This window comes from Chiroxiphia lanceolata, chromosome 15, assembly GCF_009829145.1.
Source record: "Chiroxiphia lanceolata isolate bChiLan1 chromosome 15, bChiLan1.pri, whole genome shotgun sequence".
NCBI lineage: Eukaryota > Metazoa > Chordata > Aves > Passeriformes > Pipridae > Chiroxiphia > Chiroxiphia lanceolata.
In genome coordinates, this window is record NC_045651.1 from 8252692 (window position 1) to 8274746 (window position 22055).

The following is a 22055-nucleotide window of genomic DNA, read 5'->3' on the forward strand; positions in this document are numbered from 1 at the left end:
CAGTGCAACTGCACAGCAAGGACATGGGTGAGCTGGGATGAGGAAGAGGAGTGGGAAGCTCTTCACCTGGGCTGCTCTGGGGCCTGGATAATAAATCTCTCTTTCTGGTTGTTGATAGTTCTTCCCCATTTTTCAGAGGTTAGACGCCGTCCTTGAAGTAGAAAGAATATCTTCCTTACAGCCTGGTTTTTAGTATGTTAAAATTCCCAGTGGAAAAAACCCAACATTTGTGATCTTTTCTTCCCTCAGGAATCTCAGCAGTCCAGTTTTGGCACTGGAGAACAGAGTGAGTATATTAAACTTCTTGGAATATGTTTAATGCTTTTGTTGACATCCATGATTCTCAGCATCTCCTAAGATGTCATGTTTTTTAGGGAATGAGATTTTCCAGACTGGTCATAAGATGGAGTCTACTTTTTCAAGTTTTAAGCTATAAAACAATTGCTTTATTTCCTTTTGCGTTTCTTTGTTCAGATATAGAAAGTTATCACTGAGTTGCAGGAAGAAATAACTATTTTTAATTGATCACATTTTCTAATTCTTTAAAAAATGCTGCCTTGGTTGATTGAATTGAAAATAGCTGAGTACTAAACCAAAACACTTTTACAAAACCCAACTCCCTGCTTGGGGACAAATTAGAAACTGAAATAGTGCTTTTGCTTATATTCAGTAGAAAAAGGACATTGCAGTTTTACTCTTGGTTTTCACTTTGACATTTTAAAATCAAGAGAGAGAACTGGTCAAGAACTCATATAATATGCTTATCCTTGAACTTCTTGTCCCAGAATGCATTTTTGGATTTTAGACAAAAGCAGTTTTTATTTCTTTTAACTGTGTAATTATTTTGAATATTGCTGAAAGTAACACTTAACGCAGGTAACATACCAGCTAAAATTAAAATCCATTTGTACTGTTACCTTCCAAAAGTCTTTCCACTCCTTCTTGAAGTGATTAAACAGCTTAAATAGTAAAAGAAGAATGGTTTATTCTTAGATATTCACAAGCAGCTTAATGTGAACACCTGATACAGTGGGGATTTAAGGAAACAAATTAAAGCTTAATTCCATAATGCTAAACCATAGGCTCATGTTATAGGAGCAGCTGATCTTTAGGTGTGTAAAGGAAGAGGAAGGTTAATTAAAACACAGAGCCAGTTTTCAACTCCAGTTTGGATTTTCTGGAAAGCTTTAAACAGTCTCAGTTATTTACCAGGATGAAAGAAAAGGGAAGGGGAAAAAAACAAACTGAAAAGCAGATGATATCAGTGTGTATTCCTGTTGTCAGAATTGGTGTTGCAGACAGATTTTGGGATGTGGAGGTTGCTCATCCACTCAAAAGCTGTGTGGGGATGCTGAAACAGTCAGAGCTCAACAGACAGATCTATATCCCATATCCTCCATGCAGAAAGCAATAGTTTAATCTTAGTAGAAGCAAAACAGATTTCACAACATTAGTAACAAACTGTGTATTCATTTAGACAACGATTTAAATGATTTTCTAGATTTTCTTGATTAAATTATTGGCTGTATTTAGTACTTTGCCTTGGCGTTCCCTCCCTCTTTCAGTCTGTGAGAGGTTGTACCTCGTGTCACCTGGTTACTGCTCCTTCCTGTCCCCTCAGCTGTTCATGGTTTATCCATGACTGTGTCCTTGTGACAGCTTTGGAGTGGTTTCTTTTGCTGCCAGAGTTTTCAACTGTGCATTTCTTTTTCTCTTCCTCTAGAACGATATAATCCTTCGTCCAAAACATCCAATGGTCATCAATCCAAATCGTAAGTAGCTGTTGAGAAAACATTTCACAAAAAACGGTCATATTTTAAGAGATTTGGAAAATAGCTGTTAGTAGAATGTGTCAGTTCTTGCACAGACACTTCAGCATCCTCTCCTTGGCTGGCAGGAGAAGGGGATCAGCATGTGAGAGTGGGCAGGACAGGACTTACCAAACATGTGCCTTGCAGAGCTGTCAGCTGGAAGCAGCTTGTAGGTGTCACAAATACAGGATAAGGAAAGGTTTTGGATTGGAGGAGACAGAAAACTCTGTCTGGGATCTTGTGAGGTTTGTTCTGCTCAATCTTTTAATTCACTGACGAATGTTTCCATTAGTTATGGACATGGACACAGCAACACAGAAAAATTTAAAAGCAATTGGAATATTTTAGATGGCTCTAGTCCACCTTTCTCATACCTAAAAATCAATTATATGCAGTTAAAAGATTGTTTCCAAAAAATATGCCCATAAAATTAATATTTACTGGCTGATTGTATGTTAAGGAAAGTAGAATCTGAAAACTTACTCTCAGTTACCATTTGTTGGGATGCAGTCACAGAATTAAGTCTAGTTCTGCCACCGAATTGGCAAGATTAAAAAGCACATGACCTATGGGAAAGAAATAGAACAAAAAGAAACCCCCCTCAATTAATGTAGATTTACAGTAAATTTCCCCAAAACATGCAGTTTAAGAAGATGCTGAGAGGAACTTTGCTGTTTCCAAAGATGGGAAACATGAGGATATGTGAGAACAAGAGGCAGCATTGGACACATGCTGAGCTGAGATGCATGGGAAGAAAGTTTAGGTGATGTTTACTGTGACAATTCAGCTTTAAATGATTTTTTTTTTAAAAAAGTGATTACGATCTGGTAAAAAAAAGCCTCTAAAAAGGAGATAACTGCATCTTTTGGAAAAGGATAGCAGTGACAAATATTTCAGGATCACGATCCTAGAGGCTGGTGTTCCTTTCCAGATCATCAGTAGGAACAGCTCTACTGTGAAACTCAGAAGTGTCAGACTTTTTAATCCTTTCTCATTTTCTTTCTGCAGATGCGAATCGAACCAGACAGAGTAAGATGTTTTATTTTTATAATCAAATATATTTCTCAGTAATCGTAAAAACCCTGTTAATATGTTTTCAGTGTGCTCATGTATTTTCAGTCTTGTGAAATAGTGTGTGTATGTATGACTACTATAAGTAATTATTGCTTTGAATAATAATAATTAGTTATGGCTTAGGACAGTTGCACTGTTGCCACAAGACAGGAAGCAGCCACTGCTGTTGGCTTTCTTTATTCCATTTAAAACACTGTTCTTGGCCATTGTGTGTAAGAAGTTGAACATATACAAGTTACCTCCTCCCACATCAGTAAATTGTGTCAAATTTCCTTTCTAAATTTAGCAGAATGGACTAAGGAGTCAAAAGTACCTGAATCCTTATTCTTCTCTAAAGAATGACTCAGCTCACCATTCTTAAACGTGAAATGTTTGAATAGTATCTGGTGGCTTTCACCCACGCAGCCTCTCTGTAGGATAAACAGTGGCATGTTGAAATCTAGAAGAATGCTTTGAAAGTAATTAAAGTACCTGGAAAAACTTGTCTCACTTTCTCCCTTTTACTTAGTATGTTGAAAGATGACTTAAAACTCAGCAGTAGCGAAGACAGCGATGGAGAGCAGGTATGTTCCTTAAATCAGAGTTCCAGAAAAACACTGAATTCATTCATGGTTCAGTCCTGCAGCAGGATCAGTATCCCAGCAGCAAACTGGGCAATTTAACAGGAGATTTGGGATTAAGAAACTAAAATCTAGTGGAATGTTTTTAGGCAAACCTCAGGTATTCCTAAATGTAATCTTGGGGGAAAATTGTTTTGTGAAAACATTATGCTTTTATCTAGAAATTCTTGTTTACTGATTTCACATGGGCTTTCTCTGAACACCAAATGGCAATAGTGTACTTTAAAACATAAATTATGGCTCATTATTTAAGATGGAACCCTCATGTTCTGCCATTCCAGCTAAAGAGTTCATGGTGTGAACATCTCTGTGCATTGGTACCTTGGGAGCGTGTTTGGGATGATAAGAGGTGCTGTATATGTCACTGGGAGTACAGCAGCACCTTTATTTTTATAAAAAAAAAAATCTCTTTTTTACTCTTTTTGGTATTAACTTTATGCAGCTTCTGCCAGAAATGGCCCTCAGCATGTGAAATAAAAATACCTGTATGTCTGTGCTGCCCAGCAGTAACTTCACTCCTCTGGTGTTTCTTTTCTTCATGTTCCCAGTTCTAGTACTTGATTTTCTTCATGTGGAAAACTTGGAGATAATGCATTTAGTCAATGAACTCCAAGTACCCTGGGCATTTTAGGATTTCAGCATTGTTAAATGCTGAATCATATGATTCAAAAAGATGGAAATGTGTTATTAATTAGTGGTAGAAATGGGAATTCTCACAACTGTAGTCAGAATATAGAGATTTGTGGTGAAAACCTGGAGAAAATAACTCTTGCTTTTCTTTCTTTGTAAGGAAAATGCAGATAAATTTAAGCTGCTGCAAATACTGAATGAAGATGCTATATTAAAAAAATTAAAGGCTCTAAATTGATGTCTTGCAACTTAATTGTATATACAAGCCTAAAATAACTTCTAGAAGCTTCATGCTGTTTTTCTTAATTGCAGGACTGCGATAAGACAGTGCCAAGGAGCACACCTGGAAGGTAGGAATTCCTGGGGGATTGCAGCATAGGAAAGAGAGGGAAGATATTCAGCCTAGTCAGCACTCTTGGCTTGAGCTCGTTTCCAAAATTCGTATTTGTCCTTTGTCTTGTATTAAAGCAAAAGGTGATTAGAATTTAATCAGTGATTAAATAGGGTCTATCCTGCAAATTACACTGACCACTTTGGGAAGGAGGGAAAAACCAAAGTTTGGTTGTTTCCACAATGAACTGTGTTCAGTTATGTTGAATTTTCTAGTAAATGTTAATTAGAATGTTATGTTTTGTAATTTCTAATGAAAGGAGTTCTAGGATGTATCTGGGGCTTGGGTAATGTTTGTTTTTCACCATTTTTCTTTCAGTAATTCTGAACCTTCCCAGCATAACAGTGAAGGAGCAGATAACTCCAGGGATGACTCGAGCAGCCACAGTGGCTCTGAAAGCAGCTCAGGATCTGACTCGGAGAGTGAAAGCAGTTCCAGTGACAGTGAAGCCAATGAACCATCCCAGAGTGCATCCCCCGAGGTAGGGTTTGACCCATGCTTGGCATTAATGCTCAGCTTTAACACAGGAAAGATTAATAAATTCTCAAACTATTGGAAAAAATAAATAGACCAACATGGGTTCTTTTTCAAGCTGGACTGTTCTTCTGCCGAAGGACCTGTAGTTGGGTATGACAACTCTCTATATAAACAGACACCTGATGTTTAAGTTTGAGGTGGTCTGTACCACCAGTTGTCTGTTGGAAAGCAGAAGTTAAATAACAGTACCTTAAAAAACTATGACATCAAATACTGCCTGTTGATAGCAGCTGCTCCAGATGAAGGGAAAACTGAGCTGTTATTTATACCGGTATTTCATTTGTTATTTATCTCAGGTTTTTGGGTGCACCTCTTGCTTTGGTGTGCAGCATCACACAGCTATCCCATGGAAAAGATGGAAGAAATGCAATGAAAAATGAAATATCTTCTCTAACTCTGTTTTTTAATTTGTTTTTAGCCAGAGCCACCGCCGACAAACAAGTGGCAACTGGATAACTGGTTGAACAAAGTCAATTCCCATAAAGTGTCACCAGCTTCTTCCGTGGACAGCAATATTCCATCCTCCCAAGGCTACAAAAAAGAGGGACGGGATCAGAGCACAGGGAGTGGGTACACTGATCAAGGTGGATCCAAGGATTCCATTTCTTCTACACCAGGGCGAGATTCCAAACCCACCCAGAAGGGCTCGGAGAGCAGTCGGGGCAGGCAGAAATCACCTGCCCAGAGTGACAGCTCTGCACAGAGGAGGACTGTGGGGAAAAAACAGCCCAAGAAAGCAGAAAAGACATCTGTGGAAGAGCCTAGAGGAGGTCTTAAAATAGAAAGTGAAACCCCAGTAGACATGGCAACAAATATCCCTTCGAACAGGCATAAGGCGGCCACGAAAGGCTCCAGGAAACCCAATATAAAGAAAGAGCCCAAGTCTTCCCCTCGGCCTACAACAGAGAAAAAGAAATACAAGGCTTCAAGCAAATCTGCCCAGAAATCCAGGGAATTCATCGAAACAGATACCTCATCCTCTGATTCAGATGAAAATGAGAGTCTGCCTCCTTCATCACAAACACCCAAATACTCTGAGAGCAATAGGACTCCTGTTAAATCTTCCATGGAGGAGGATGACAGCTTTTTTCGGCAAAGAATGTTCTCTCCTATGGAAGAGAAAGAGCTTCTTTCACCACTCAGTGATCCTGATGAAAGGTACCCACTCATTGTGAAGATTGACCTGAGCCTCTTATCCCGAATACCAGGGAAGCCTTACAAGGATGCTGATGCACCCAAAGTGGAGAAGAAAAGCGCCCCGGAGAAGCACCCCAGGGAATCCCAGAAACAGCCGTCGGACAAAAGTTCTACGAAAGGCAAAAGGAAACACAAACAGGTGATAATTTCGTAGAGAGATTTGCCTGTTACCTCAGCCCACAGTGGACTGTGTGTATCCCAGAACCCAGATCACCCCTCAGTGTAGCAACTGAGCGATTTAGGAATGGCTTTGCTGCCTGTTTGTGTAGAACACATGGATCATCCCTGTGCTCTTATGAGAGAGACTGCTGGGATTTTCCTTTGGAGGAAGGACACTCCTGTAAGAGTGTTTGTTAGCCCTGTAGCCAGAGCTCATGGAGATGACACACATTCTGTGCCTCTGAGCTCTGCATCCAGCCCTCTCCTGCTTCCCCTTGACCTGGCACCAGCTCCTCGTGCCCTGCAGGCCAGCACAGGCAGCTGATCCAGTGGAAAATCCACCTGGGGAAAAAAAAACCCAAAAAGTCAGTTTTCATCTCAGTCAGCTCCCTGAACTATGGAATTGGCTACTGCCAGGATAAGGGATGAGGCAGGACTGCACCTTGGGTGTGGCAGCAGCAGAAAACATGATCTTGGGGTGCTGCTTCACTGGGAGCAGGGGATCTCTCCATAATAATATTCAATATTTTTCAGAAAAAGCATTTAATGTCTTCAACTATAAGTAAAAAGCAAGGGTGGCTGGAGGCAGTAAAATGGAGAGGAATCAGTGGAGGAATACTACTCTTGGGAGGAATGTCAGAAGTAGTTGATCGTGTAATTTTAAACTGCTTTTAGAAACCTCAACACACGGACAGAGCAAACGTGGGACTGTCAGATGGACTGAGTGATCCACTTTCAGTTTTTATAAACATCTGGTGTCTGTGAATTTAGGGCTGTGAAACCCTGGATCGGGGATTCAGAAATCCCTGTGCTACTCTGGATTTCGCTCTGATTTTGACAGGGATTTGGCAGTGGTTGTGAGACTTTGTTGATATCTGCAGTCCAAGGATTCTGTGAAATCATTCAGAGAGTCATTTGAGGGGATAGATAATTTCAGTTAAACCAGTTTTCCCACTGAGCAACCAAAGTAAACTTGATCACTTGCTGAAATTAATGTCATCTGAGAGACTTGACATGTAACCGCAAACAGAGGTTTGTCCTCTATTATTCCTAACAAAGTTCCCTATTTTCTCTAGTTAAAGAAATGAAGTCAGAAAACGAGGGTTTTTTGTAAAAAGGGGATCACACTGACCAGTACAGTGAATAATTACTTTTTGCAAGTGTTGCTGTATAATTCCTGATGTCCTGAGAATGCACCTGCATGCTCCAATGGGTCTGAATTCACTGACTTTTCTTTCTTTGAGCAGTTACACCTTTCAGTACACATTTGGAGTTAGAGCATTAAAGATCTGTGCTCTGACATCTAAACCAGAAAGCTTTGGTAAGACCAATTAATTTAGGTTTTATCCCAGAAAACAGTCTGGTGGTTCATTTTTGGGAAGCCTCTGATTACTGTGAGGCTTCCTGGTGCTACCAGAGAGGATGGAATCCTGTGTGAGGCAAATAAAGAACTCCCCTTTTCCCCATCCCTCCAGTTTTAGGTTTGAGTGCTCCAAACACAACTGGCACCACAGGTCTATTCATTGTTTGCTCTTGTGTTTCCTTAGTCACAAGGCTCAGAGTTGCAGCATCAGTGTCACAAAACAGAAACCTTTTGGGTCTGAATGTGGGATGTGTTACCAGGGGATTTCCTCTGAGGCCTCGTTTTCCATTTATTCACTGTGTTGATCCCTCAAGTGCTCCATGAAGACACTTGAGAAATTCATCTTCAAGATCCTTTGACTTCAGGATTAAATTTATATAAATATATAGTCTTCAACATCTCTGAGCTTAATTTAATAGACTGATTAGATTTTTACCCTTTCCTGGCGTTCATAAGACACTCTTTAAACCCTACAACATAAAATCTGTCTCCTGATCTTTGCCAAAGCCTTTGGCAGATTTCATTATGATAATATATTTGTGCTAAAATGAACAACTTGGCTGCTACTGCTTTTATGCAGGTTGTAGTTTAGTAGCCAGACTTGGTTTTTTATTTTGTTCCAATATCAGGGTCTGGTCAAATATTTGATAAGGATTAGATGCTGTAGGTTATGTTTTTGTGTTCTGTGTGTATTTTACTCTGCACACTGTGAAACACCTGCTAAATAAGGTCTCTTAATGTGAAATATTGCCGCTGTCAGTGAAGCTGTACAAGTGGATATGTCCTGGATGTATTTTTTGTTTGCTTTACTCAGAATGAGGATGAAAACAGAGCCAGCGAAAGCAAGAAAACGAAACTGGAAGAAAAAGCTCCATCAGGACACAAGACTTCCAGCAGTAGGGAGTGAGTATCTTGGCTGTTCCAAACACTGAAGGCTCAGGGTTGTCATGGAGAGGATGGTACCTGCCTGCACCCTCTTCTCCACTCCCCTACCCCAAGTGTTTCCTTAATCATTTAGTAAAATTTCATTATTTCTTACCTTCAAAAAAATTTATTTCAGAGTTTCTGATATTAGTTGGTGAAAATCAATTTTCATACCCAAAAACATTGGCCAAAGACATTTGTGTTACTTAACAGAAGTCAGGTGATTGCTTCCTGGTTTTCTCTAATACACAGTGGAGTTGGTTTTGGTTTAGAAAGCAGCTCTGCAGCTGGCCTTTTGATCTTGCAAAATCTGTGCTTTTAAATTAACCCAATCTGGTAATTCTTCATTTAGCAAGGTTGTAAACTGAGAGTAAATTACACAGGTGACTTTGTCTTGGAAGCTGATGGCACTGAGCTTTGGATCCATGGATTTAGCCTCTATCAATTTAGCTTGGAACTTTAGCTAAAGAAAAGAGAGAGTGACCCAAAAGCAAAGTAATATGGAAATAGCAAACAGTTTAATATGTTATTTCTGAATTTCCCATGCTTTTTGCAATTGATTTATTTGATTTATTTCTTAATCAGTGTTAATTCACAGAAAAGAGTAAGTTTTTTCCACTGCCTTTTAAAAACTGCTGTTTCAGTTCAAGCAATTGAAAACTGGTGTAATTGTGCCATGGATAATATTTCTAGTAATTGCCAAATTACAAATATGTGAGAAGCTGCAGCACATCAGATGTTACAACTCTTCTTCACCCCTCCTGAATTAAACAGTGTCTTAGTGTTTGTTAGGAAGCAGATGTGGAATGAAGGCATACATTTCTAGCTTGATTTTGCTTTTTCACCTACTATTTCTGATATTTCCTTGATTGCCAGTGCAGTTCTCTGAAGGACACTTAATTAAATGAAACTATGATTTTACAGGAATAATGTGTAGAAATAATAGTTGTGGGAAGCCAGGAATAGCCAACAGCATCCCTCAGCAGCCAAAGTAAGACTGTCCTGAAAGGCTGCACTGAGGAAGTTTTCCCATTCCCTGGGTTCCAGTGATTTATCTGGAGCATCTTTCCCTGGAGCTGTTGGCTGGCTGGTCTGCACAGACAGCCTGGCGCTGGCATTGGCTTGCAGTGCTGAAATTGTGAGTGTTTAGGGTGTTTTTTTTAAGAACTGGTGTAGGGGTGTGGTTTTATGGTTAGAACTTGTCTAGTTTTGCCTGTGTTTTCAGGTCAGAACAAATAAAATGGTGAAAACGAGTTCAATCTGGCTTTGAAGAAACTTATTCTCCAAAATTATTCTCCTTTTCTCTGTAGCTGGTTTACCAAGTCTTGTTTAAAAAACAAGGGGTTTTCAGTTTAAAAGTTAAAAATCAGAGTTTTGTGTGTTGGGGTTTTTTGGGTTGTTTTTGTCGGGTTGGTTTTGGGTTTGTTTTTTAAGGAAAGAAACCCTAACCCTGAATTTGTTCCTTTTGTGCAGGTCTTCAAAGCCAAGTGCTGTTAAAGAGAAGGATTTACTGCCATCTCCTGCTGCCCCAGTCCTACAGAAAGATTCCAAGCAGGAACACGGGTCCCGGAAGAGGACGGTCAGTCAGTCATCATCCTTAAAATCCAGCAGCAACCCAGGCAAGGAAAGCAGCAGTGGCAGCAAAAGCAGCTCCTCTTCCAAGCAGAAGAAGACAGAGGGGAAGGGTTCCAGTAGTGCCAAGGAAGCCAAGGTAAAGGACTGACTCTGTACATGCCTTAAACCTCCTCCTTTGCTCTACAGTTTGATCTAAATAGTTTTTAGTTCAAGTTAAAATGGAATTAATATTAGGTATGCATTGTTTTGTGTCATAGTGCTTAGGTGCCTTGGAAATCCATCAGTTAGAAAACACTTTGGGGGAGAGGTGGAATACTAATGGTTATCCTGCAAATTCTTCTGTTAATTAATGAAATTAGTTTAGTCTTAGTCATCTCCTGGTGACTGATGCTGCCTGTGTATTAATTGGTTAATGAGAAATATCACTAGGAAGCTGTCTACACACTGGTAAATGGAACAATGAAGTTGCTCTTGTCTCCTCAGAGCAGATATAGAATTTGTCCTGGTTTTGCAGGAGAGCAGGAGCTTGGTCCATGCTCAGTGCTGGGGTGGGAAGCTGTAGCTCTCATTTTATGACATTGTAAGAGCTCAGAAAGATAATTTTAACTCCAGCTCAGGAATTTACAGTGCTCTCTGTGGTTGGGGGGAAAAAACATGGTTATGAAGATGGTGCAGAAAATGGTTTTTAAGAGATTTAGGTTGGGAAGAATTTAGATGTGATGAAATTTAAAAATATAAATGTCCCAAAGCCAATTGTACATTTGTGATATGTTTATCATTTTATACTTCAGCTGTGCTTACTCATACCTTTCTCAGAGTAGTACCTACTCCTGTGGGGTTTTTTTCAAGGCAAATGCATTCAGCAGAGTGTGTTGTTTATAGAAATGAGAAATCAAAATCCTCATCATCTGTTTGTTAAGAGTGGAAGAACAAAATTTAGAAACAGTGACATGGGAGATTGAGGGAGGAATTTCCTGGATCTAAGTGTGTTTAGAAAGCCTTGGCTGCATCCTTCCCTCTGATGGAGAGGGTTGGAGTGAGGAGCTCCATCCCAGCCTGGTGTCTGCTCTGTGCCAGCACTAGGTGGGAGCCTCCTGGAAGTTGATTATTTATTCCCTGTGCTCAGTGGCAACTCAGGCAGCTGCAAATTGTCCTTGTTGCATAGAATGTGTGAAGTCAGGGGAGAAATTTACACAACAAATGCTTCTCTTGAATGCAGAGGAAATTTAACTGTTCTTTAAATGTATTATTTGGCATTGATTTCCCTTTCAGGAAAAGATTGTGAACAATTCCTCCAGCTGCCCTCCTGCCTCTGCTCAGGCTACGGAAAGTACAAAGTCAAGGAGAGCAAAGCTCGTTTTTGATGATAGGTAAGAACAGAAAATTGCCTTTCCCTCTCTGTGGCTGCAGATCTCAAGCACAGCCAGCTCCTCACAGAGAAGAGTTGTCATTTTGCTTCACAAAAGATCTGACATGAAAGCTCTTTGTCAAAGAAAATACCTTGAAAGGAAAATAAAACAAATACTTCTTCATCTTGTGCAGACTTTAGGTTTCGTTTGTGCCAACTCAGATCTCAGCACAAGGTTTACTCTGGAAGCACTTCTTTAAATTCATTCTACAGATGAAATTATCTTTGGACCAAATATAATAGTAGCTTTCTGATTAAAAGCTCTTTAGAAATAGAAAAAAGTTGAGCACATATGATGGTTAGGATACACAATCATTTAGGACAAAATAGTTCATGGGGATTTTGTGATTATCCCAAGATAAAACAGAGCCAAGAAATTGAGATAAGATCAAACTTATTAAAAAATTAAAACCTGAAATTGTATGGAAGTATAGGAAGCCATAAGGAGAGGCTACTGCAAGGAACAGTAATTGTGACATGTTCTAACCTTGTGGTTATAACGGAGCCATTTTAGGATTTCATCAGATTAGAACTGATTGAAACAATTTTACAGTTATAGAATCTTGTTAATATTAACTGTTGCTTTTTAATGACATCAATTTCCTGTAAGGGGTCTGGTAAAAATGTTCATTTCAAATATCTTTAATTCTTTGACAAGTAAGATAGGATGGATGGGATAATTTATTGCAAACTTTAATCAACTTGTACGGAATATGTTAATGCGTTGAAATGAATCATTACACTTTTATGACTCCTTGTGCTCATCTAGTTGAGGAAATCGTTTAGCATTGATTGTCCCAGGTGGCAAAGCAAAGGCAATTAACACCTGAATGCATCTTGATTTATTCTGTCATGATTTTATATATTTCACACCCTTAGCAATGTAAGTCCTGACGGTGCTGGTTTAATTTGTCCTCAAATTTTGTGGGTTTTTTCCTTCCCCTGCCCTTGTTGTTGGTCAAGTGTTTGGTTTGCTTGGCTATCAAATGCGGTAAATTGAACTAATTCATGTGTGGTAATCAACTTGCTTGAAATACTCTTTGAATTACCTGAAACTAGAGAACTAATTTGAAACTATGTAAACAGTTTTATCATAGTGTTGCTTGAGTTAGGAACAGAAAAAAATCTGAAATTTGGCAACACCAAGAAGCTTCAGTAATAAAAGGCCATGAAATATGGGTGGGGCTGAGTCCCTAAATCCATGTCCTCTCTTGCAGGACTTACTCAGCTGATCATTATTTGCAAGAAGCGAAGAAGCTGAAACACAATGCAGATGCTTTGGTAAGTTAATCTCCAACGTTACCCAGTGTTTGCATGTTATCCTGGGGTTGGTTTGCTGCCTTTGCCATTTTGCTGCCCTTCTGTACTGGAACTTTCCTGTACTTCTCTCTGCTTTTCATCCCTAAAAGTGTCTCTCCCCTCTCCGCAGTCGGACAGGTTTGAGAAGGCCGTGTACTACCTGGATGCTGTTGTGTCCTTCATTGAGTGTGGGAATGCATTGGAGAAAAATGCTCAGGAATCCAAGTCCCCGTTCCCTATGTATTCAGAAACTGTGGAATTAATCAAGTAAGCATTGCAAAGCACATACAAAGACAAGTGGGTGGGGAAGGGGCCTGGGAATCAGAGCTGTCAGATGGACTGAGGTTTGGCCACCAGCTTTTGAGATGTTTTGTCATTCCCCACTAAAACTGGATCACTGACCAGTTCGTTCCAGTTGCTGAGGTTTGAAGTGTTTCCATGAAGGTTGAGATGGTTTCTGCTAAGGCTCTTGAAGTCTCTCTACAGCGAGTAACCCATGAAAAGCAAAATAATTCTGGTTACTGCCCAGTTAGTGTTTTGTTTAGAGTCTGAGAGAGGTTCCTGAAATGGTGAAGACAGTTGAAATCAGAAATTCATAAGCGTGTCAAGCGTTTTGTGATCGATAAATGAAACTGTAATTTTTATTTTGTGGTTCACTTGATGCCTCTGTTTGCAGATACACTATGAAACTGAAGAATTACTTGGCACCGGATGCGACGGCTGCGGACAAAAGGCTGGCAGTGCTTTGGTACGTGTGTTCTGCACTTCATACAGTGCCCTGATGGATTTCACATGTTTTATCTGCATGGAGTGCTGTGTTCCACTGAGCTCTGGGGTGTTTCTGAACCAAATACATGAGGTTTTCACTTGACTGTACATAAAGATTTATGCTGTATATCTGATTGCTGTAAATGGGGGCAGAGGGGATGTTCATGAAGATCAAGTCTTTGAAACACTAAGGAGTAACAGCAGAGAGGATGGGGGTCCATCCTGTGCACTTCCAGGGATAAGTCACCATTTGGACTGGCTGTAAGAACTGTCAGTAGCCCTGTAGGTTTTAATGGAATGTCTGCAACAGGTATGGAGGACCAGAACCCCTTGGTTCAGGGGGAAGGGAAAGGGGAGGCTGTGGCAAAGTGCTCAGAATGTCCTGACACAGGTGAAAAATAAAGGAAACCCTTGTCTAGGAAATCACTGTATTGTCTCCCAAGCTCATTATATCAGCAAAATCACTGAAAGGTAAAGTTTCAGCTTGAGGCTTATGAAGCTGTTTCAGTTTCCTGGAGAATTTAAAGGTAGTTGTGGATTTTCTTGGTTGAGTTGGTAGAGAAAACTTTAAGAGCACAGCTGTTAGATTTTTGAAACCCACTGAGTTATGCTAAACCTGACCTTGAGTGTTTTTTGTCCTGTCTTTGGTCAGCCTTCGGTGCCAAGCTCTGCTGTACCTGAGGCTTTTCAAACTGAAAAAGGAAAGTGCATTGAAATACTCAAAAACTCTGACTGAACATCTGAAGGTAATTGCAGGTGTATTTTCTTAGAATATTAAAACCTAATGATATTAAAGCTCTACATCATTTAAAATTCCCAGATCCAATTTTCAGACCTCTACATGTGAACTTGGAATACACCCATTTAGAACTGAACCTTGAAAGTATATTAAAGTTGAGTAGTTTAAAGCTGGGCAGAGACAGCTTGGATGTCATAACCCTGCTGGTCTGGGCATGTCAACTCTCTGTTAATTTTGTCTTCTTTAATAAATTTGGGAGATCTTTTAATTGTTCAATGCCAGTAGTAGCAGATTTCATTCTATTAAAAGGCTGAAAAAAACAAAATGTTGCCATAAGGGACAGTGGTATCTAATGGTTAGAGCAGAGGACCACTCCAATCCTTCTTTGTGTTGCTAAAATAACCCCTTAATTCATGTCTTAAGTCATTAGTAAAAAAGGATCTTTTCCCAAATTTCAGTTGATAAATACTGTGATATTATTGAGAATGTTGCTTAAAAGAAAAACTACAAAAATCAATTTGGTCAAAAATAACCAAGTAAATAACCAGATAAAATGTAACTAGATAAATTATAAACATAAATCAGGTGACAAATGTCTTTTTCTCCAAACAGAATTGCTACAATAATTCTCAAGCACCATCACCTGGTATGGGAAGGTGAGTAGTAAAAGCTGTTACCTGTATTTCTCAACTTCTGGCACATTTTCTGTATTCCCGTGTGCCTGAGGTGCTCAGAGAGCAGCTTTTGGGGTAATAGTTCTAAGGGTGTGGATTTTGATTTATTTTTTGTGTAATTATTCTGAGAACAGAGACTGCTGCTGGTGATGTTGCTGTGCAGGGTTTGTCAGGCAAACAAAGGGTCATTAACCCACAAGTTACTTATCTCACTGAGTTTTGTTGTTTACTTTAGTACTTTTCCCCCCAAAACAAGAGCTTTATTAGTGCTACAAGTCCAAATGGTTACACATACTTGCAGCATTGTCTGCAAGTAAATTAGCAATTTACTTCTGTTCTTTTAAACCCAAAAATGGACCTTTGATAAATCTTTCAATGAGTTTTAGGAGGGCATTTCAGATTTCCATTGTGTTATGTGCAGTATTATTATATAATGTAATTATATAATGTAATATTATGGCAGTGTGGTTACCAGGTAGTTGAAATTTTTTTCATTCTTTAAGGTTCAATTTATTCAAACAATGAATTAAGATTTTATTGAATTAAGAGGTGAAGATGTTTGGTAATGGGGTTTTGTAAGCTACAAGTAAGAGCTGGAGGATCTTCAGCAGTTACTACCTCGAGTATTTACTTTGTTGTAGGGCAAATCCTGATTTTTGATGTGTAAAGTGGGAGTGCTTGATCATCCCACACCCTCAGTGTGGACAGAGAGGTCTTGGAGGGTGTCTCACAGCATGAGGTGTTGAAAGTTCGTGTATTCATGCATTTCCAATTTAATCTTTCCCTTTGGGTGAGCAGCAAACCTGTCGGGATGCCGTCTCCAGTCTCTCCAAAGCTGTCTCCAGGGAATTCAGGAAATTACTCTTCTGGGGCAGCCAATCCTTCAGGGAGCGGGTCCTCGGTGACGATCCCGCAGAGGATCCATCAGATGGCTGCCAGCTACGTCCAGGTCACATCCAACTTCCTCTATGCCACTGAAATTTGGGAACAAGCTGAACAGCTGGCAAGAGAACAGAAAGGTAAGGGCTTACACAGGTACTTTATAACTTCAGGCATTCCAGAGGGTGCAAACGCTCATGGGCTTTTGATTTCAGAGAGGCAGTTAATGGTGCCCAGGATGCTGAACCAGGTTCTCTGCAAAATAAGGTGGAAAGTTACACCTTGGATTGAAGGGATTACCTGAGCTGGGTGTTGTGCTTGTCAAGGTGGTGTTGGAGATGTAAAAATCTTAGTTGCATTTCTTGTAAATTGTTCAGTGTAGGAAGAGGAACTTGGTGTATTTCCCATTCTGAAATTCTAAAGTGAAGTACACGTTTGAGGGGAAAAGCCAAGGAACTTTGGCAATACTTTAATAGTCTTATCATTTCCAACCAGTCTTCTGCAAAAGAGTAAAGAAATTTATTAGGAAAAACCTTTTTTCCTTTACTCTTCCACCACTCAGCCATCTCTCATCACTCCTGTTTCTCTTAATCCAAAACCTTCACGCTGAAAATACAGGGCGGTTGGGTGTCGTATGTCCCATATTCCAAAATGTGCTTATTTAACTCGTGTTTCTGTTGTTTTAGAGTTCTTTGCTGAACTGGATAAAGTTATGGGCCCTCTGGTTTTTAACACGAGCATCATGACCGAGCTGGTGCGTTACACCCGGCAGGGCCTGCACTGGCTGCGCCTCGATGCCAAGTGAGGCTGGAACTGAAGGAACCCAAAATCAAACCCATTTTTCTCGCTGCCTCTGATTTCTCTCCACAACACTGTGTCATGTCAATAAGGAAGACTGCCATAACACATTGCTTAGTTGACACTAAGAGCAAGGAATGCTTTCCCATGTCTCCCATCCTCATTTGTGTTTTGTGTTTAACCCCAAATCAGCTGGTTCATGGACTTCTTCAGTATTCCCGGTTTAAGTTATTTAAATATTTTAAAATTTGCTACATGAAAGTTGTAGTTTTGCTGATCTGTCATGGATAGATCATTGGAATTCCAGTCACAATACACAAATAGTCAGTTTAAATCCTATTTATTTTAATTTTTGTAATTTTAATTTTGAAAAGCCCCATTGGGGGCTGGTTTTAGCTATTTCTTCTTCCCTAAATTTTCCCTTTTGAGTACTTAGAAATTAAACCTAGACACTTTATTTAAGTACTTTGTGAGCTTTGTTACTCTGTAATGTCTTGTGGTGATAGAGCCTGTAAAAGGAACTAGGGTTGATAGGTTCTAACGTGTAGGGACACCATACTTCTCATGCCTAATGCCTATGAGTCGACTAATAAATGACAACTACAGATTTATTATTGCAGAATTTGTACTAAATAGAAAAGTTCCAGATATTCTTCTACGTATTGAGATACTTCATTTAAATGAATTATAAAGAAATTTATATGGAGAAATATTTAGCTGGATCTGACTTGGATTGTTTTCAAGGCAGTTTCAAGCCATCGATTAACACTATAACAATCACAAAACATTACAGTAATTTGCATTTAATGTAACATCCAAGTAATGGTGTAGGAATGACCTTCAGTCCGATGGGTGCGATGCAAACAGGAAAGGCTTTGGAAAAGGACAATCTTGTGCTTTTTTGCATCTCTTCATTTAAAATACCTTTTGTTTCCGTGCTTGTCACTTTTTGACACTTACAAAATGGGTGAACTTTGTGGTTAAAACCCAACAGTAGTTAAATTCCTACCAGAACTGTCATTTGCATCTTTTCCATTGACTGAGAAACCAGGAATCTTTAGTAGAACTCGAGGTCCATTTCGTCTTCTTGGGGTCTGCTGGGTGATGGACACTACAGGCTGGCAGTGCCGCAGCCACCGTGGGGTGGGAGCTCACCTGCTCCTGCAGGGAAACGACTGTTCTGGTGCAGAATGGATCTAAAACTTGGCTTTGCCCCGTGGTAATGAAGGTCCTGTTAACATTTGATGGGGCGTAACATTCACTCGGTGCAACACAAATGGTTCTGGAGTTGCAGTTGGCTGCTCTCAGAGTGCAAACCAAAGTACCTTTCACATGAGGTGCTTGTCTGAGTAAAAGGTTTCAAATGCTACTGCTTTCAGTATTGCTTAGTGCCCCCAACATGTCTGGTGTGCCTTATGCCTTACTTTTAGATGAAGATTTTATGAACTGTTTACAAGATGTTTTACAGCAGGACCAGGTATACTGTATGCAGTGGTCTTCTGCAGTACTTGGGTAAAATTCCATTTCCTTTTTCCAAGTCCCAGTGTCTGTCACACAAACTGACTCATCGCGGTGGTCTCCTTTGCAAGAGTCCAACTCTGAATCCTTTGGAGTGAGATTGTGGAATGCTGCTTTGTTTTCTCTCCCACTGAACCCTTTATTCTGTACCAGATATGAACGTGCATGTTCAGGAAAATTATTGCACTAAATTTTTTGTGTAGGTGTAGTTAAGTGCCAAAATCACGGCAACCTCGAGAGAAGGAATAGAATTCTACGCTCCTTAGTACTGCAGTATGTCCTATGGGCTTTAAGAGTTTAGAAGTTTTGCAAATTAGTAACCTACTACAAGGTAGCTGCATATTCGTAGAGCTTCCTTTGCGTCCCAGCGTGTTTTGTACTTCCAGAAAAGCTTTGCTACGTCCGGATTGATACATTGAGTAACAGACCTGTGGTTTTCCCTGGTCGCTGAATTGACTCTTCAGGTCTGTTGGAGCATCCTTTTTATGGAATCACTGTGCAAGGTCACGTTTCTGTTAGTCTTTGCTGTTGGAGACAGAACTCTGTACCCTCAAACTCCCTGTCGTGGGCATGGGACACTGTCAGCTGTGTTTCCTTTCCTACTCTGAAGTGCCTCGCACACCTCTGACGCTGTAGAAATACCTTTGTAGAAGTTGCATTCATGGTTGGTTTTGTGTGTAGTGCTGCACTAGCCAGCATGGCTGTTCTTGGCTTGCTCCTTTGTGCACAGTCACCATTGCTCTCAGCAGGAATGGTCTCATCTCTGGGAATTTTTTTTCCTTAACTAGAGTCCCACAAATACCTTTTGGTGTCACGCTAAATTGGTCTCCTAAAAATGCGTCGCTTATCCCCAGATCACTGGATCTTAGAAATTGTCTTCAAATGAACAGGAGGCTTTTTGCATCATGTCAAAATGTGGACCTGAGCTGGTTGGAAGTGTCCCAGCTGAACAGGGTGCTCCGTGGTGGAATATCCTCTGGAGTGCTGTCCCATGTGTCCTGTTGATCTGCAGCGGGCTTGCTAATGGATCAGAAATGCCTTGTGCATCTGGGGCTGTTGCAAACAGATCAGTTTAACCTTCACAATTCCAAAAGCATATGTTAATTTGGGATCCACCGTTGTTTCCAAGAGGAAAGTTATGAACTTAGTCAGATCTCATAGCCAAAAAAAATAAGCAAGTATGTCCTAGGTTTCAATCCCTCTACCCAAGTGAGGGGAGGGTCTGTTCCTGTCCTTCTGCACCTCCAGCACCACGGTGGGAGTGCAGGTCACTGCAGCACCAACACCCATCTCAGTGGTGACTAAGGAGGGACTCCCCGGCTTCTGGCTTCCCAAATCATTCCCTGGACAGGTGTGTATTAATACATATCAACACCGTAATCTTAATTCCCTCGCTGATCGTGGTCCCAGTTGGTGAATCTTAAGAATGGCTCAATCAGACTAGGCTTGCTCAGCTGTTTGACTTTGCTCTCAGACTTGCAGGTTCCAGGTGATAAGGTGCAACCATTTATAATTCCAAACAAATCTTCAGGACACCAGAGTAAACCAGCCCGAGAGTTTTGTTTTGATTTGAATCTCGTAGCCATAAAGCAGAGCGGGCGGATGGCTCTCCTTGGCTTTCGATGGCAGTATGCAATTTGTATTGTATGTGTCTTTTAATATATATGTATATATATATGACTCAGTCTGTCCAAAGTATATGTTATACTTGTTTTTAGATTATGGTGCAACTGACTATATTGATATATTATTTATTGAGTGCTGAGTCACCATCTTATTGGTGATAAATATTGCATATTATCCAGGAGTGCAATGTATATTCCTTTAGATTGCTGAGGCTTGATTGCTGTGGTAACAAAAAATGCCCTGAAATGTATTTATGAATGGCCCCTACACACAGAGAGTCAGAATTTATGGGAATGATGTAGCACTTGCCTGGGGCAAGTAAAATAAAGCCGTAGGCAGAGAATTATGGAGTTTGCCCAAATGGCAAACTGCTGGAAAGAGAGAGAGAAACTACCTTTGTTGTATTTAATGTAATTTTCTGAACAGATCTTTGCTGTCACTGCAGTGTTTGTATTGAGGCAGATCCACAAGGGCCTGAGCAAGTCAAGTTTGAATTACCCATTGGGGAGTAAACAACTTCCAAATTCTTACCTTTCCGACAAATCCTTCAGTCAGGGTTTAAATTTCTCCATCTGATGTGTCAGTGTTACGGAAAACCCCGTGTTTCCAAGCAACAAAGTTAGTGCCAGACATCTTAAAGTACAGAGAGGAGCCAGAGCTTTTGCTCACCAACTCACACAGAGCCAGAGCTATTCCAGGAGAGGGTTTCCCAAGTAGGAAAGTTGTCAGTGGGGAATCGTGGTGTGTCCAGCTCCGATGCTGTTTGAGGACTCGGTCCGTGGTGCCATTTGGGAGGGGAAGGCATGGAAGGAAGGGGCACCTGTGCCATCAGGAATTGCTCTCAGGGGGAGTGTGGCAGAGCTGGGTGCCCCTTGGACCCTCCAGAGCCACCGGCTCAGCCGAGTGTCCCTCAGTCCACTGTCTGAGCAATTCCAGCTGCTGTGCTGCAGCATGGAGTGAGCTGGGCTGTCTGTATGTCCATGCTTCACCTGTTTTATTTCACCTGGAAACTTCATGGAAATGTGCCCATTCCTGGTGTAACTCCAGGCAATGTAGGAAAATGGCAATGCAGTGTTCCCTGTCTTCAGTTTTATATGCAACCCTCCTGTGGTGGAGCTGGGGGCACAGTGCTGCTGCAGCAGCTCCTTGGGGCTGCCTTGGCATTCCACATCCCAAACTCAACTCTAAGGACCAGGAATGACTCTTCAAGCACAGTTCCTGACATTTGTATCTGGTCCCCCTTTTAAATTGTTTTAAAAAAATTTTGTATATGGAGGATAAAGTGCTTATATATTTATTAAAAATCCTTTATCTTATTTGAAATTATTATTTGGTGAAGAAGGGGTTTTTCTTTTGGGGGAGGGCTGGGGGGGGAGGTAACTTTTAACCTGTCACTTATAAATGAAGCCCTGATTAATCCTACAGAAAGGTACTGTTAGTAACTAATGGGATGTCTCTGTTTTATGCTTTGTACATGACAAGTCCATGTGTTACATTTTGTTTTCTATCAAAAGATTTGGGCATCTGTCTTCAACCAAAACCTGAAAAAAATAAACAAACTGTGATTTTATTTGTTGCAATACATTTGAAATTTCAAAGGGTACTTTGGGGCTCAAAATTAGGATTTCTAAGTCAGTATGTGCATTTCACGTAATAAAGCTGTAATGGTGAGCAAAGTATTATATACTAACTAGATTTTTTCCACATCTGTATAGTATATTCTATGTATTTTGTGGTATTGAGATTATAGAAAGTTTAGTGTCTGAAACATGCGTTTAATGTGTATTTTTAAACAAATTTATGGCAATTAAAATATTTGGAGAAAAGGGTATCACATTTCAATTTGTAAAGATCTTTTTAACTACTGTGTCATTAAAATGCTTTGTACAATGCAAAACTGTAACTGGAGAAACTAAGTTTAATAAATATCAAATAGATTTTCTGTATTAAACTTCCAATCCCCTGTGCTTGTATCTGTTTTCTGGGTGTTTTCCCTGGAAGTGCATTTTTAGGCAGACTTCTCTCTTCTTCTGATCCTAGTGCTCTGTGTAACAAAAGGAGAGCA

At 40.2% G+C, this 22055-nt stretch overlaps 1 protein-coding gene across 8 annotated transcripts in view; it reads left to right on the forward strand.

The window, feature by feature from the left end:
- Window positions 1-22055, forward strand: part of AFF4 (AF4/FMR2 family member 4) — a 56580-nt gene that overhangs the window by 28230 nt on the left and 6295 nt on the right. For 7 of the 8 annotated variants that reach the window (XM_032702651.1, XM_032702650.1, XM_032702657.1 and 4 more), the window contains exons 6-21: window positions 250-286; window positions 1724-1772; window positions 2820-2840; window positions 3394-3448; window positions 4448-4485; window positions 4845-5007; window positions 5482-6399; window positions 8597-8685; window positions 10180-10417; window positions 11554-11651; window positions 12907-12970; window positions 13119-13255; window positions 13665-13736; window positions 14409-14502; window positions 15108-15151; window positions 15968-16188. In XM_032702651.1, the coding sequence (XP_032558542.1) occupies window positions 250-286; window positions 1724-1772; window positions 2820-2840; window positions 3394-3448; window positions 4448-4485; window positions 4845-5007; window positions 5482-6399; window positions 8597-8685; window positions 10180-10417; window positions 11554-11651; window positions 12907-12970; window positions 13119-13255; window positions 13665-13736; window positions 14409-14502; window positions 15108-15151; window positions 15968-16188 (2338 nt within the window). Of the gene's footprint in view, window positions 1-249; window positions 287-1723; window positions 1773-2819; window positions 2841-3393; window positions 3449-4447; window positions 4486-4844; window positions 5008-5481; window positions 6400-8596; window positions 8686-10179; window positions 10418-11553; window positions 11652-12906; window positions 12971-13118; window positions 13256-13664; window positions 13737-14408; window positions 14503-15107; window positions 15152-15967; window positions 16189-16734; window positions 21949-22055 lie in introns of those variants that run through there. The other variant, XM_032702652.1, reaches the window with a different exon arrangement.